General features: G+C 38.4%; 1 protein-coding gene across 1 annotated transcript in view; it reads left to right on the forward strand.

Annotated features, from left to right (window-relative positions):
* The window catches only part of E2F7 (E2F transcription factor 7), a 36744-nt gene extending 34510 nt beyond the window's left edge, over positions 1–2234 (forward strand). Inside the window, exons 12-13 of the mRNA XM_004676504.1 lie at positions 274–695; positions 2061–2234. Coding sequence (XP_004676561.1) covers positions 274–695; positions 2061–2234 — 596 coding nt within the window. The remainder of the gene's footprint in view (positions 1–273; positions 696–2060) is intronic.
* The last annotated feature ends 15423 nt before the right edge of the window (positions 2235–17657 follow it).

A 17657-nucleotide genomic window follows, 5' to 3' on the forward strand; every position in this document is an offset into this window, starting at 1 on the left:
CTAATGAATGAATGAATAAATAAATAAATAAATAAATAAATAAATAAATAAATAAATAAATAAATAAATAAATAAATAAATAAATAAATACCCTAAGTCCTGGCTACTGCTGTGAGGGAGTAGTGTGGGTACTATACCCCAGAACGGCAGCTTGAACTGGCCCACTGGGGCTGATAGAGTGTGGAGTCCCATTTGAAAGGGCCATGAGGGATGTGAGCTTGAATGTTAATCTTCACATTGTGTTGATTTTCCACATGTTGCGCTTCATTTCAGGATTAAATGGCTTCAATGTGCTCTTATCTGGCAGTCAGCCCACCCATGCCGTGGGGCCATCTTCAGGTCAGCTGCCGTCCCTTGGCGTTCCCTGCATGATCGTACCATCACCCACAGTGGGCCCTTTTCCTGTTCTCTATTCTCCCACTGTGCCAGGGCCGGTTGCCTCTGCTCCTGGCTCTCTCCCAAGCGCAGGACCTGTGAACTTTGGCTTGCCTGGCCTCACATCAACAGCTCATCTTCTCATCAGCCCGGCAGCCATGGTTAATCCAAAATCATCCACACTCACTTCTGCAGACCCCCAGCTGCAGGGTCAGTGCGCACTGAACCTGAGTCCGGTGATCGCAAGATCACACCACATCATCCAGCCCGAATCCCCCATCTTCGGGGCACATCCAACCTCTGTAGTAAAGTTACCACAGGTGAGTTGGGTACAAAAAGCTCATCTCTGGGATGGGCTACACATTTATTTAGCTTTGGTCTGGGTCACGTGACTGTAGGTGGTGGTTCGAGACCAGGATCTTTGGTTTCCATTGGAGACCCAGAGTCATCCACCTGTTTTATAAAGCAGACAAACATAAGCAAGCACCTTTGTGCTTAAAGACAGAAATGTTTCGTTGTCAATCTGTTTCTTAGATTTAGAGGGACTTACTTTAGATAAACTTTGGGAGATGGGGGCTTTGGTGAATGTTAATATTTAGATGATTTCTTCAGGGTTTCATTTCCCTAGGGTAATTAGGAGATCACCCTGAATGTTCATGGTACAGCTACAGACACAATTGAAGGAAACAAGAGTCTTGATAATGACATAAAGGATTTTAGCATCTGTCCTTTCTTTAATGAATTATTTAGAAAGAAATGTATATGTATACACTCTCATAAAATATATGCAGATGTACATATGCAAGTGTAAATAATCAATATAAATCAGCACCCTATTTGCCTCACACACTCCCATTTATAGTTTAGTCAAGTAGTGTTTGTTTAATTACTATTATGCAATAGACATTGTTCAGTGATTACTTTCTTTTCCAGAAAAAGAGTTGTATTGTGGCCAAAAAAAATTTTCTTTTTTATTATAAAAGTTTATTTCTACATCATTTTGTACATTTTTTTTTTCCATCTCAATTGTAATCCCCGCGGGTTCGTGGCCAAAAAAATTTTAAACAGGTATTCAGAGGCTTAAAAGTTTGCCAAATTGAGATAAAACATGTTGATTTTTAAGCTTTTTGATCATCGGTTATGTGCCAGGCACTAATCTAGGCAGTGAGAGAGAACAATGAACAGGATAAGCTTCCACCCTTTTGGGGCACATTAAATGGGTAAATAATTAACTTAAATGTGAGAGGATGGATTTTAGCAAACAATCATAAAAGGCCAACACACCTTACACTAATTATTTGCTTAGAGTGCTCTAAATTGCCTTTATTATAAATGTGACCCTTCTCAATTTTTACAATGCTATAAAGCTGGTACTTTCATCATCCCCATTGCCTGGATGAAAAAATTGGGGGACAGACCAGTTAAATAACTTGCCCAAGGTCACACAGTTAGTTATGGCAGAATCCAGACCCTGACTGCCACATTCGGAACCGCTTTTCTGTACAAAACAAATACGAAGCTAATTTCCTAGTGTGAAAAAGGAGATTAAAATAGCAAGAATGTGATAGATAGAAAGCAAAAAAAAAAATGGGGGGTGGGGGATATTTAATGAAAGAGCTTCCATGTCAGAGCCAGAGAATAATTTGGCATCACTTCTGTCTTTATTTACTCCTTTCCCCCTGTAGTCACCAGCTCCAGTAACTCCCAAGAGCGTCCGACGCTCACATCGTGAGACATTTTTCAAGACACCTGGCAGTCTGGGAGACCCTGTCCTAAGGAGAAGAGAAAGGAATCAGTCACGAAACACCAGCTCAGCACAGAGGAGACTCGAAATACCCAGCAGCAATGGGACTGATTAACCTGATGTTTGCCAGGCAAGGGTGGGATCAGACCATCTGAATTTCCCTGTTTCACAGGTCATCTCCTAATGCTGAACAACAGAGAGCAGAAAGCACACCATCTAGTCTTCAACACGCATCCTCCCTCTCTAATGTTAACTTCCCATTATCATGAATCATCTTTTTTCCTGAAAGTAATTGTTATTAATTGTGCATTTAACCCAGTTAGAGTCCAGACTGCGCACGGTGTCACAGTGAAAGCACCGACTGACTGTTGTGGTTTTTCTTCAAGAACCTTCTTACTGCTGCAAGTAGATCTGAACAGGCTGCTGGAGCCTTGTGGTTTTTCTGAAGGGGGGGAGCCCTGTCTAGCACTTAACTCGGGTGAGCATTCTTGACATGTAATTCCATTCACCCTGAGTACATCTGTGGTGAGAGAAACTTCCTTTCTGAGGTTTAAAGAGCTCCTGCTTCCTTCGGCTTCATCAGGAAGCCAACTTCAGTTGTGAACCCTACGGTATTATTTATTTTGTTCCTCAAATGGGATTTGGTGCAAGACGTTTATAGCTACAGAAAAACACATAATTTTCAGGGTATGACGACTTGAATGTTTATACTTTTTTCCTACAATTTGCCCTGCACTTACTTTACAACCTAGTAATAATGTGGATAAATGTATATTCATGACAAAATGTCAAGACCAAAACAACTGTGAGAGATATACCTGCTATAATGAACTGTGCTTCCTTTCTGGGCATGAGAACTAAGATGAACTTAGCAGCCTAAAAGCTGCCTCTCCAGTACCTATGTCAACGGTGAGTTTTACAGTGCATTGGTAAAAATCCTTCCAGGCTCAGTTTTTCCTTCACCGTGTGCCCCTGTGGCTTTTATTTAAATGTTCACTGTAGAGTACTAGGTATGTATGGCTTCTGACAGTTGCTGTCTATTAAATAAATCAAGATGGTAGAAAGGAATTTTCTGGAAAATTGGAATCTGAATGGAATCTTTGTAGAAATCTGAAGAGTAACAATGTAGAAATTGATATAGGACACTAGGTGGGTTTTTTGTTTTGTTTTGTTTTTCCTTTTACTCTTTTTCTTCCTGTTTGGAAGGGTCAGAGGGAAAATGGACACTACTCAGTAACCAAGAGCATTTAAACCAGAATGTATGGTACTTCTGTAGAACAAGAACGGAGTGTGCAGGGATTCATTTTTCGATCATGAGTACAATTCTGGAGATTGTTAAGCAATACCCTTCTGTTAAACCATATTACTTTAGGGTTTCATTAGGTAGCCAAACTAGATTTTTGTATTCCTAGATTTATTGGTATTTATCTCACTCTCGTCTCTCAAAATAAATGGTTTGCTCTCTCCTTTCTTTCTTACTTCCTTCCATGTATTTTTCTCTATCTTCCTTCTTTTCTTCCTTAACTGCTCCTTTCCTTTTCTTTCTGTATTTCTCTTTAAAAAACAAAAATTCATAAATTTGGAATCCTGATAGGTGTTTTTACTTTTGGGCCCAATGAAATGTTATATGAAAGAATAAAAATATTAATTTAAGAGACTCTGGGAGTCTGACTAAAGTAGCTTTATATTAGCTACAGGATAATATTAGCCTTAGAGATTTTTGAAAACTTGAGGTAGGTACCCAGGTTAAATACATTTGCTATTATATAAAATTTTTATCAACACTAAACTTTTAAAGTTTACAAGATGGTATTCTTTTCCTATTTTTAAGGTCTTTTATAGAGTAAAAAAGATTAAAATGTAGTTCTAGTTATCAATAATTGCATGGTAATACCCTGATTCATATGCTGGGTTCCCTATGGAAACAGATTAAAATAACCTTTTTCAGGTAGATTTCATATATGTGGCACATAAATCCAGAGTATATGCAAATTAAATACATCATGCTTAAGACCTTCCATAAAACATTTTCATCAAAGAGTCTTATATTTAGGTGAAAACACAACCTGATTTTCCCCTCCACTTAACTGTCTTTGATCTTTTTTATTCTTGCTCATGACCACATAAACCTCAGAGAATTTACGGTTCTTGAGGGCTGTGAAGAAACAACCCCATAAATAAGAATATTACGTCTCTGACCATACTGAGCAATAGAAAATAAAAGAGCAACGCTTTTGTATCAGTACCCACTTCTTAATGTAGCTTTGTGATATGTGAAAAAAATAATGCAGTGGTTGTTTTCTGTCGGGAAAACAAATCCTCCAGAGCCACTGATCAGAGTGACGCTGCTGAGCTAGACTTTGGTATTTGGGTAGTGGAGAAGCAAAGGCAATCTTGAATCTATCCTTGTATACTTTTAGTAAAAGAAAAGTAATTGTCAGCCATCCTGCTAAGGAAATGCAGCTTTGAGTTGGCATGAGGATGTGTGTGTGCCCTCCACTGTCCAGGGTTTCTGAAACCCTTTTATTCTGGTACAAGAGTTGAGGGTATAACTGTTAATACTTGAATCTACCTACCAAGTTTACATTTCTCAATTCCCTAAGGTGCTATTTCTGTAATTTAAATAGCTTTTTTTCCCCCAATGTAAAGCTGCTTTCTGTTTATCTTATTGCACTGCTAGTTTTATGTAGCTGTTAATTTTATTGCTGCTTTCTGCTTTTATTTTCATATTACTTAGTTCTCTTTTTTCCCCCTAATCGCTATATTGCCTATGGCTGTCGACTTGTTAACTTTACTACATATAAATTGATTTTTTTCTCACTTAGAAAAATATTCAACTTTATAAAATAGCAATAAAAATTAATTCATTTAATAAGAGATATTGATTGTGTTTGTTGGTGGAATTCTTTTCAGTAATATCAACAGTTGCAGCATAGCTGACCTGACTTTAATCAATCCAATTCATCTTTCTGTTGAGAACCGGTGGCTCTGGCAGAGTTGAAGGATTATATTATTTTTGAGTCTGATTTCTAATAAGAATCCCTGTGGGTTTGGAGCTTCTAGAAAGTGCTGATGTTTATCCACTATGAGCATCACAGGGAATGCAAATCACCTTCCCAACATTCCATGATGTCTGCAAAGTTAAATACTTGTCAGTCTAGCAAGTATCCACCTTTAGTTCAAAGCCAACTTCTCGTTAACCCTCACTTTTAAATGGACCTCTTAATCTGATTTTTCCCAGATTCTGTAATCTCCAAATATATCTGTTGCATGTTCTCAATCTCCTCTGCTAACTTGTAAGGTGATAGGGGAAACAACAGCTTTGAAACCTCAGTATCAAGCTGGTGCTTGGTATCTGTTGAGTCCCCCAGAGTGGAGAAAGGAAGTGCAAGACCCTCCCACAACTGACTTACCCCTTTGCCATCTTCAGTTTGATTTGACTTGTGCCTCTCCATTATATTGAGGCTTCTTCCAACACATCACTAATCCCAATCACTATCCTTCTCACAAGACTAAAACCACAGAGGATGAACTTACTTCACAACACCAAGATTAAGATTTTACTAGTATGCATCCACTGGCACATTATAACAGGCCCGGCTATATTGTAGGCATTTACCAATATCAACTCATACTTCATCTGGGTTGTTTTAGCAATGAAAACATTACATTGGACAAGCAGAACTCATGGGGTAATTATGAAAGTAATTTTATTCCCTAATGTTCCTTTAAGCCTGGCCAGTGGGGTGACCCATTCACCCTCATAGAAAATTGTTAAATGCTGTGACTTCTCTGGCTACTGCACATAATAGAAGTTCTAGTTATCTTGAGTTACAGTCTCAATTCATTATGTAAAATGAGCATTTGAAATTCATGCAGCGGGGCTTGCTACAACCTGGTCATTTTAGAGAGATGAGGGTGTGGTCTTTGGTCTTCTCATGGAACATTCCTCCTCCCTCAATGTTCTTGCCTGCACTTCTCACCCCAGGTCAAAGCAGAGCAGTGGGAGAGGTCAAGGCTGTAGGCTTCTCATGCAGGAGAGCTAGCAAATTTTGAACTGATTCCTGAGCTTGTGATGCAAGAAATGCACGTTCCTCCTGTTGCTATTTTCCTTTAGCCCCTGGTTTCCCTGAAGCTGCTGCACACAGACTCATGGCCAGATTTAGAATAGTCAAAGGCTGATAGCTCACATCTAGTGACCTTTGCTTTGATTTTGAAATGAGAGCCCAGCAAAATAACAACCTCTCTCTCCCTTTGCTGCTAAAGCTGCTAGCACACTCTTACCTGCCAGAACCTTTAGACCAGAGTCAGATGTTAGAACATGTCTCTAACTGCAGGAGACGAGAGAGGAACACCTCCCGTTAGTGACTTCAGGGTGGTAGAGGCGAGGAATCACCTAACTCCGAAGAAATCACCATAATATCCTTTTTGGTTTCATTTGCTCAATACTTGCAAAGTCTTGGACCGCTTTGGTGGTGCAGCCATTAAAGTCAACCCTATCAAGCTATCATAGCCGCTGAGGCATGAGTTCCATCCCCGGCCACATTGCTAACCCACAGGCCACAGCAGACCTCTCCTGTTTTGCCCACTGCTCCCCTCAGCAGTGTATTTCAGTCAATCCACTTGTTCTGCTCCCCACTTTGTTTCTGGTGAATCCTGTTGCCCCACCCCCAACACTTGGCCTATACCCCAGTTTTTGCATGCGTAAGTAATTAAAAAAATAAATCTTTAGGGAAAAAAAAAATACTTCCAAATCTTGTGCGTGAAGTTCCCTAGCTGTGTGACTGGTTCGTTTAACACCTCTGTCAATTCTTTGGAATGTAGCATTAACTGTAAGACAGTCTCTCTTATTAATCTCTTACTCTCTTAAACCCAGCAGAGTTGCTCTGAGCACGGGGTCCTGTTCAGCTGTACTGGAGACCAGCCTGGTACCAGCAGCTGGAGTGGAGTGGAGTGCTATTTAATATGTTACGACAGTCTACTTTTTATATTTCCTCTTGCAAACAGAAGTCTCTAATAGATACTATAGTAAGAAAAATTATTGCCCATTGTCCATGATTTTCATTTTCCTAAGTGATTGGTCAGTCATATTTCATCCTTACAACACTGAATTTTTTTTTTAAGATTTATTCATTCATGCATACAGAACTGGGGTACAGACCAGAGTGCAGGGGTGGCAAGAGGCTTCACCAGAGACAGAGTCGGGAGAAGAGCAGGCAGATGATGAAGTACACTGCAGAGGGGAGCAGCAGGCAAGACAGGAGAGGTCTGCTGCGCCATGTGGGTCAGCTCCCTGGCCAGGGATTGAACTGCACTGAGCAGCTGTGGCCAACTTGCAGTGCTGCATTCTAACCTGTAGTGCCACCAGGGAGGGCCCACAATACTGATTTTTTTTTAATAACTATTCATTTGTTTTTAGTATTGAGTTCAGTGTGGTTAATTTTATGTTTTTTTCTCTTTTGGAGGTGCATCTGAAGTGAAGAAATAATATGTAAAGCTAATATGGTCTTCTTTTCATTCTCTTGCATCTGAATTCTCTTTGTAAATAACCCACTGGTTTTTGTTTTCAGTTTGATAGGCTCTTCTCTACAACCACCCAGTTGTTCCCCAACTGTTCTAAAGAATACAACTGTTCATAACGTCAAAAGTAGGTCACCCTGGTGAAAGAAAATCAGACAGTTGGTTTTTCTTACTACAGGATTCACTGGACTTCAAATTGCATGATTTGATAGCGGAACCACTTTTCCTTAGAGCATCTTACCAGAGTATGCTTTGGCAGAAGTTACTATGAGAAACAACAAATCAAACCACCAAACAACCTTTTCAAACTTAGTCTTCACTGAAAAGAAAAGGGCTCTTTATTAACCTCTTCTTCAAGTTAGAGACCATCAGTGATTTATAACTGTTCACAATGCCTGCCATAAAATGTACACCTGATAAAATAACTGGAAGAGTGAATATTGGGCAGTTAATAACTTGGCTTTCTCATTGCAATGTTGTTAGGTACATAATAGATATTTAGTAAATAATTGCGGTACAGTTTGGTTTTATTTTTTGTCTTAGTTTAGAAGGCTGGCCCTCCCAGTGTCACCAATGCTTATAAAACAAAATGCACTGTCACCATCCTATAAACTTCCAGTGGCATCTCATGCATCACCCCCTTGCATGCCTTTCCTGGCCCTTCACAGCCTGGTTCCGACGTGACCTAGCAGGCAAGCTAGCTGCTGTCTACTGACCTTCGCATTCATTTCTACTACCTTTCTAAGTCCTCTCACGGCGGCTGGCACCTGGGAACTACTTTTCCCAACTCTCCTGGATTCCTGGCTCTAGAAGTAATTCTGTCAGTAAGATACACCCATGTGGTACTGGGTAGAGACAAAGGTGGTGGTACTCATCCTCTTGTCCTCTTACAGTGTGAACAACTGATGCACAGATGACAGCAGCAAGTTGTTTTTTTTTTTTTTAAGATTTATTTATTTGTGCATATAGAACTGGAGTACAGGCCAGAGGCGCAAGGTCAGTGAGAAGGTTTACCAGAGACAAGAGTGGGGAGCAGAACAGGCTGATCAACAAAGTACACTGCTGAGGGGAGCAGTGGGTGGGTCACGAGAGGTCTGCCATGCCATGTGGTCACCTCCGGGGCAGGCAGGAATCAAACTTGTGCTGAAGTGGCTTTAGCTTCTTAGTGTTGTGCTTTAACCCACTGCACCACCAGGGACGGCCAACAGCAAGTTTTGTAGCAACTTTCCATCATTCTTTTATCCAGTCCAGGACTGTGGGCCAGCTGCAACAGTGGCAGTGGTTTCATTCTATTCCCACCCAACAGCACAACTCCTTTCTCAAATAGTACTAGTGGTCACACTGTCTAAACTTTACAGTACTGCCTCCTGGCTTCCACTTTACATCCCTTCTAGTAACTGTGTTACCACCTAGTTCTTTTTATCAAATCTTCATAGAAATAGCTGTGTTTTCTAATTACTACCCAGAACAGCAGTCTTATTTTTCACCACTCCACCATCCCTGCCCTTCCACCCTCTGTCAGTCACTCCACACTTACTGCTTACATGCTTCATATTCTTTTATGCACCTATATTTTTGCACCAGCCAATTCCCCTACTGCCTAGCCACTTCTTTGTATCGATCTACTTCATACTCATTTTCAAAATCTAGTTCCAATGTCCCTTACTTAGGAAGAATGAGTTTTTTTCTCCACCACACCATAAGATCCTTCAAGGCAGAAATTAAGTTGTTCTCATGTAGGAACTAACATAATGTTCAATGAGTATGTGAATAGTCAACTAAGAAGCAGGATACATAATAGTGCACTCTTAAGTTTTCAAGGGAGCTGTAGTTTAATATACAGCAGTGGCTTGAAAATAATGAGTACAACAAGCAGCAGCTTCTCACTTATTGATGCTCACCAGAAAGAAATAATGCATAGCTCTGGCCGGTCAACTGAGTCATTTATTCACTCATTGAACACTGATTGTCCCTATGCAAATGAAATGAGGAGCATTCTACCCATTTTTTTCCTTTTTAATAATGGTAGAGAATTGTAGAAATGTAGTGCCCAAAGGAAACTTTAAACCTATTCTACTTACTCCCCAGCTTAACAAAGAAGCAAGATTCAAGCAAGAACATGAGACTCTCCAATATCCCAACTCGACATGCTTGTCCCTACGCCACACCATTTAGCAAGCTAAGGCAAAGCCGTTTGAACACAATGTTGGCGTCATCCATAGAAATCTATCCAATTTTCAAGATGTATGCATTTTATAGACCACAAACTTGAACACACAGAAAGTTGTGAGTTCATAAAACAGGCTTCTCTGTCTTTGCACAGAAATGTGAATCTGTCAAAAAAGACCATGCAAGCAACATCAACGCAACATTTTCGCACCCATTACTCTCTCTAGGGCATCTCCATCCTCTTCATCACAACCCATTTTCTCACTCAACTAGAGATAAATTTGCCTTCATTAATTTTTTTTCTAACTGCATTTCTCTCTCAGATGGAGTGTCAACAACCTCACTATCAGCTGTGTCTTCCTAACTGAACTGATACTTCCTTGCAAACTGATATTCCTTCCAGCACGATCACTTTTTGTTTCTTCTTTCTCTGCTCCTTTTGGTTAATTCTCTCTTTCAAATATTCATTTTGTCAAAATGTTATGTACTTTCATCACTGTGAAATAGGGAGGTAACATAACTGCATGCCTTGCTGTCTGCATCAATATCCAGGCTTTAAAAGAGGCAATGCCATTGCCTCATTAGTAACAAAGGGCATCTGTTATTTATGCCCTAATTTATGGAGCAAAGCAGTGAAGTTTGTACTTCGTACAGTTCATGTAACTCAAATTGGAACCCTGATACTGGGGGATGGTGATATTTTACTAAACCATGGTAAATGATATATACCCATATCAGAATAGTACTGATCGAGGACTGCTTACATATAGTCTGATTGAAATAAAGCCTTCATTCTTCCTTATGGTAGAAATTGATCTTAGTCAATTCAGAATAATATTAATTATTCATTATGTCATCCATCCTCAGCTCCCTCCTCACACACACTTCCTGCCACTATCAACAAGCAATACTTCTAAGGATTACTTCTAGAAAGGGAGGGGTTTAGAGAGGGAATGAGATGGATTGACAGGGATGCTTGAAATGCATCTATAATGTTTGATTTCTTTGTTAACAAAAGGATGAAGTCAATATAACAAATGTTAATAGTTGCTAGTTATGGGTATAAATACTTATGCCTTGATTATATCAATCTCTGTGCTGGAAATACTCTGTCGAAATATTTTGCAATTTTAAAATTAAAATGAACATGTTTGATATAATAACTTTACAAGACAATTACCATCTGTTGGCTATAAATCCAGTGGTTCCTAGATTTTGGGTTGCCATAGGAACAAGAGGTTGAAATATCAGTCAGAATCTCTGTTACCTCTTTCTACAGAATTGTGTACATTCTTACCATGTTGAACTCAGCAGAAGCCATGAACTCACTTTTCCCCAAGACGTGTAGATGAAAGTGATGCATGACTCTTTGGGTAGAAGTTTTAAGAGACTGCTCATGCTCTTCTAATTAACTCTGTCAAGAAATGAGATGTCCCTGATGTCATGGTCCTAAGGAAGGTAAAGAAATAAAAAGTGTAAACTTGTAGCAGGATCAGAAATAAAATTTATTCTTATATTACCGAGAGATGCGGTTATTTATAAACTCAGCATGATTTAGGCTATCTTGACTGGGTCAATTTAATCGGGTTTGCTTGTTTATTTTTTTGTTTGTTTCAAAGCAGAAGACATTATAGCAGAGAGAATTACATAATGCTATTGTAAAGAATTATTTAAACTCACTAAATGTAATTCTTGGAAAACTTAACTATGCTGCTCTCAGCTCCTGTACAACCCAATTTGACATCAGACTATAAAAGCCAACATGAACTACCAGGGATTTTAACTTGGGCTGTGGAAAGAGTTTTCAAGGGATAAATATATAAATAAACAATTTAAAGAAATCAACTTTCTTTTTGTGTTCAAATTCCATCAGTATCCTTTCCTAAAACTGATTTCCTTTGGTAATCTCTGGCTAACTATTATGAAAATGTCACTGCTGAGCTGCGTTCTATTGCTTTGTACTGTTGTAGTATTCTATTCCTATCCCTCTTTTATCTGTACTCTTTCTCTCATTAAAAAAGAGGAGTTTGGGACTTACCTGGTGGCACAGCAAGTTAAAGCACAGCACTGAGAAGCAGAAGCCACCTCAGAATGAGTTCGAACCCCGCCTGACCCGGAAGTGATCCACATGGCCCAGCAGACCTCTTCTGACCCACCCACTGCTCCCCTCAGCAGTGTAGTTCATCGATCTGCCTGTTTTGCTCCCCACTCTGTCTCTGGTGAATCCTCTCACAGCCTTCTCACCTCTGGCCTGTACACCAGTTCTGTAAGCATAAATAAGTAAATCTTTCAAAAAAAAAAAAAGAAGAAGAGTTTACTGCCCACATAATTAAAGATAGATACAAAGGTACACCTTAGGTATAAAATTTATAGAGTGTATATTACAGGGAGGATTTTTAAATATTAGTATCTATGCTGAGAAAGTAAATGATTCTAGTCACGGTGTATCAAATCTTTCAGTAGGCCAGGTAGCTCCCAATTTTTTAATTCAATTTAATTTTTTTGCTGTCAACACAGCTGAAACAAAGATAAGCCAATTGTTCAATGATCATTTTTTAAAAAATAATATAATGGTTTATTTTTACATCATGTTGTGTCTTTTTCCATCTCAGTGCACTGATCATTTTTAAAAGTTATGGAAAGGGCATTGGGCCATTTTAAGCAAGTGACTCAGAAATCATTTAAAGAATCAATAAAACTTATTTCTATTGCTTCTTTTAGTAATGAAGTTTCTTATGCTTACAACTTAGAAAAAATTATATAGGCGGTATTGATGTTAACCCTTCTTTCATTCTGACCTGATATTCATATGGATACACAGAATAATTTTTAAAAGCTCCATCTATTTCACTAAGAGCTAAATACTTGATGTAAGCATTACTTTATGATGTCTAATAATCACTTGTCAATAGTTGTAATATATTTGTGCTTTTAATCAATCTTGTACTAAACTACTGAATTCATGCTATATGGTCACAGAAAATTTTGTAATTTTAATTCTAATTTACATCCTTATTTTCATCACTTAGATATATATCCACATATGTAAGACACATGTATAAAACATTAGGAAAATAAGTCTTTTGGGAAAATGGAATGCAAATATAGTTTAAGGAGGAAAAGGACTTCAGTGAAAATTACTTCTTAGTCATTTAAAAGAGCTTGTTTGTGTAATTTTATTTTTTTATTAAGATATATTTATTTATGCATATAGAACTGGGGTACAGACCAGAGGTGCAGGGGCGGTAAGAAGATTCACCAGAGACAGAGTGGGGAGCAGAACAGGCAAACTGATGAAGTACACTGCTGAGGGGAGCAGTGGATGAGACAGAGAGGTCCGCTGCGCCATGTGGGTCAGCGCCAGACCCAGGGATTGAACTTGCCCTGAAGCAGCTGTGGCTCGCTTGCAGCCTTTGCACCACCAGGGAAAGCCTTTGTTTGTGTAACTTTACAATGACCAATGTTGTAGAGCAAATAAATTCCTATAGTATTTGGATTCTAGCGTATATATTTGAAGGCATGATTTAATAGTTTTATTTTTAAATGTCAAGATTCATAACAATAGGAGATCATGTTCCTTACAACCATTTAAACATTTTTACACAACAACCGAAAAATTCATCAGAAGTTTTCAAAGTCATCCTTAGGGGTGCATGGGCAGAACCTTCTCTGACAAGTATCATATTCCCCTGAGTAGGACCAACCCTCTCCAGCCGCTCCTCCTTCAGTACTTGATACCTCCCAGCGGTGTCCACATGGTGGCAGTAGTGTCTATCTGTGCAGAATGGACTTCAAATCTAGATGACTTCTAAATCATTCCCATATTTCGTTTACAATCAACATGATAAATTAACAGTTCACAGAACAATAAAGGTCCACTGTGACTTACTCCTGATGAATTTTAAAATATTTCATTAAAATTTCCAGTCATGTAACAAGCAAGCTATAGCTATAAATAACAGAGCTGTATAAGCCTCTTTTCAACCACCTGGGGATGGTTAAATTCATTTGTACACTCCTTTGCTGCTTTTCTCTTCCCCAGGCTTATACAGTTTCTGCCCAACCCCCAGCTTCAGTTGCTAGGCAACTAAAAGGGCTTTGTTGTTTGTGAACACTAACCATTAACTGGCCTCATTTTCTCTAATGCGAATATGGCTGTAGCCCAAATTACCTACTTTCCCTGAAAAACAGCAGAATGCTTGTGACTTATGCTAATAGTAAGGCAAATCACATTCCGGTAGGTAAGTGCCGGAAAAGGAAATACAGAATTCTTGAGCAACCTAACACAGTCCCCAAACACAATCCCAATAAGCAAGCGGTCATATGCCTGATTAAAAAGACATATTATTGAGTGCTTATTCTATGTTAGGCCATTCTAGATATTTAACATTTTATCTTTTATCCTAAAGTATCATATCTTGAATATTCAGCTCTTTTCTTTGGAGGGTTTTACATCCCAGGACAGGGAAATTTTATGATTTGTTTGGGTACACGACAAAGTATGCTTTTCTCTCTTTTGAGAAAAATGTTCTTTAATCATAGTTCATTAGTCATTCTTAGACAAATTTGGGATTTTTGTATTAATTTTACTTTATATTTCCAGATTGGAAATCTGAGACCCATAGAATAGTTGCCTACATCATAAATACAGCAAAAGGCAGATTTAGACTGTTTAATTCTAACATATGGAAGTTTGCCTCTTGCTCATATTGGGTTCGAACTATTGTAGTATCTTCCTCATTAATTCATAGAAGATGTTCTTTGTCCAAACTGTAAAAGTACAATGAGAATTTCTACAGCAAAATTCTGGTTGCTCTGGATCCCACGGGATAGCCAGAGAAATATACCTCTTCACTTTGATCTTTTTGGTAAAAATAAATAATATCTTCGTCACAGAAATGATTTTGAAAATAAATGCTGGGTATTAGGATAAGTTAACATTTCTTGCTAAATAAATTTACTCCTAAATGTATAATGGCTCAAACACTATACCAGTTTTCTTCCCACTCAAGTGTTGTTTAAAGCAACACTTTTTTGGAAGAATACCATTTCTTGAGTCCTGATAAGGACTTGAGATACGTTTTTTTCCCCTCATCATCTTGATTAGAAGTAAAGGGTCCCAGACCTACCATTGAGTAGCTGTATGATTTGGGACTTGTTGAGCAGTTCTGCTAGCTTCAATAATTGACTTTCAAGATCACCTATGTCATCATCTCTATCTAGGTATGTTGGCTGTGGAAAAAGCATGTTTGTGAGGCTTTTGATGTCTAACCCGGAGGCAGGACATATCACCTCCACTCACATCTGATTGGCTGGAACTCAGGCACACACAAAAGTACAGCTATTTGCTGTACAACTAGGTACAACTAGGAGATATGCACTAGCTGAGTGTTTAAGAAAGAAAAGAGCTGGAATTTGGGGAACACCTAGTAATCTCTACCAAGGGTCTATTTTCTATAATCATTTCTTACCAGGGACATAATGAAAGTCTAATTATATTAGTTTCTATTCTCTGCTCCTCCTTTCTTTTCTGCTTTTTTCTTCCTGCTTTTATCACCCATTTCTCTACCTAAAAAAGTCTTTATATAAACAAAAACCAAAGATATAACTATTGATTGCAGCATGAAATCCTTCAATGACATTTAAAAAGTAAAATAAAGATGAGATAATTTTTATAATAACTTGCCAAGTAGAAATATAAGGCTACTTCTAAACATCAGTTGTTTTAATTATGATTTCTTCTTTTCTAAATTTCTGGCTACACAATATTTGATTTACTAAACTTCAAAGTACTGAGCTAGTCAAAACAATAGTGGATTCTCCATGTTTCACTTTGTAGATATGCTAGAATATTATAACCACTCAGAGTTGGGAGGGCTGCTCAAAGTCTGACAAATTTCCTCTGCTTACAGATGAGAAAAATGAAAGGTAAAAGAAGTAACAAGTCCCAAATCATACAGCTACTCAATGGTAGGTCTGGGACCCTTTATTTCTAATCAAGATGATGAGGGGAAAAAAACGTATCTCAAGTCCTTATCAGGACTCAAGAAATGGTTGCAATTACTACAGAAGTGTATGCAAAGTGCTTTGAGAACTCAGGGGAGTTTACAGAAGTATAGAAAAAGTTCTGATTTTCTCAGGCTGATCACAAAATGCCAGTTTTATCTAAAATCAACAACCTTTTGATTGAAGTCATTTATCGACAATTTCAAGGCAAGAAAAAGACATTGAGAAAGCTGACTTTTAATGGTGACTTTTAATGGTGAGAATTGGGGAAGGTCCAGATCAGGGTGGGAGGAGAGGTTTAAGTCGACAAACCTAAATTAGACCAGTCTATTTTATGGGACAGGAACAGGAAGATAGTGGTGATGGGGGGGCTGGGGGGGGTTGTACAGCCAGGAACTAGCCTGAAGGCTTTGAATACCTAAGAGAGGGGTCTCTTAAACTTTACTTATATAGCAAAATTATTCAGATGGACAGTGGTCATCATACCATTTTAAAGGCAAATTAATGCTCAGAGAGCAAAACCATTCTTGCTAAAGAAATAGAAAAGCTGTGGCTTAAAACTTGGTCTATTGACTTCAAATTCACTTAGTTTCAATTAACACATGCTATAGGAAAGGCAGCAGGGAGTTGCCAAAGACCGACCTCATTTATAAGATACGATACACTGTAAACATGACCCCCAATTCTCCACCAACCTCATTTATCCACACTCATTGTGATGTGACTTTTCTGTTGTTCCTGTCAACTGGCAAAGCCCACTTCCCTACTGCTTACATCTGCTTATCCTTGTGACTAGCTTAGAAAAGATAACAAGTCACTTTGAAGTCAAAACACAAAACCTCAGGTGATACAGTAACTCTCCCTGATTTGGACTCCTGACTCTACTATGAGAAAAATTGGGGGTTTGCCAGTGGAAGATGAGGGGCCATTGGGTGTAGAGAAACTCAGGTTTGCAGAGACCTTCCTGAACCAGCCAGCTCCCAGCCAACACAGAAGCTCACAGACAACATGTGAACAAGCCCAGCCAGCACTGGTCAGCAGAGTCAGGGGCAACCGGCCTGCCCAGCCAGTATAACTAGAAACTAATCAATGATAATTGATGATGATGGTTATTTCAATCTGTTACATTTTAGGAGACAGGAAAGTTTTGTATTAAGAACTATATTGGGATCAGGCTAGTCCAACAACCCATAAAGATTCACCCAAACATCATTAAAATATATTGGAAATATGTGCCATTCTCCTCTCATTTCTATTGCTTTCTTATGTAAGTGGGAAAAGTGTAGATTGCCTTTGCCTATACATTTCTGCTTGCAAGTAGAAAATACCCTTAAGGGAAGAAGTGAAAATTATTACTCTCCAGAAGATTTGGCTGTTATCACTTCTGAGTTTGCTCAGAAGGGAGGAAGGGAAATTTTTGAAAACATGAAACAATAAGGAAAAATAAGATTAGCACTTAAGTGATGAATACTGAAGATAGACATGAGTCAATTTACAAATAAGAATTTCTAATGTACAAATAGGAGAAAACAAAACAAGGAACTAGCTCTCATACCAGAAATAGTAATTCAAGAAAAATGACCTGAAACTACAAAGAGACAACTGTTTTAATTATAATTATTTAACTATAAATCAATTCATACACTGTGTATCTGAAAATAATGACCATAGATAGCACTATTAGCATGTATTTCAGTAAAGTTACTTGCATCAATTCTTGCAGATGTCTTGTTGTTTGCTCTGAAATAATAAATTACATTTGTGACGAAAAAAATTATTACTCTTGGTTATGATCATATATGATCATTAAAAAATGCTGAACAAATATCTAAGAAAATATTCA

This window comes from Condylura cristata, unplaced genomic scaffold (genome assembly GCF_000260355.1).
Source record: "Condylura cristata isolate star-nosed mole 26May11 unplaced genomic scaffold, ConCri1.0 scaffold00004, whole genome shotgun sequence".
Taxonomy (NCBI): domain Eukaryota; kingdom Metazoa; phylum Chordata; class Mammalia; order Eulipotyphla; family Talpidae; genus Condylura; species Condylura cristata.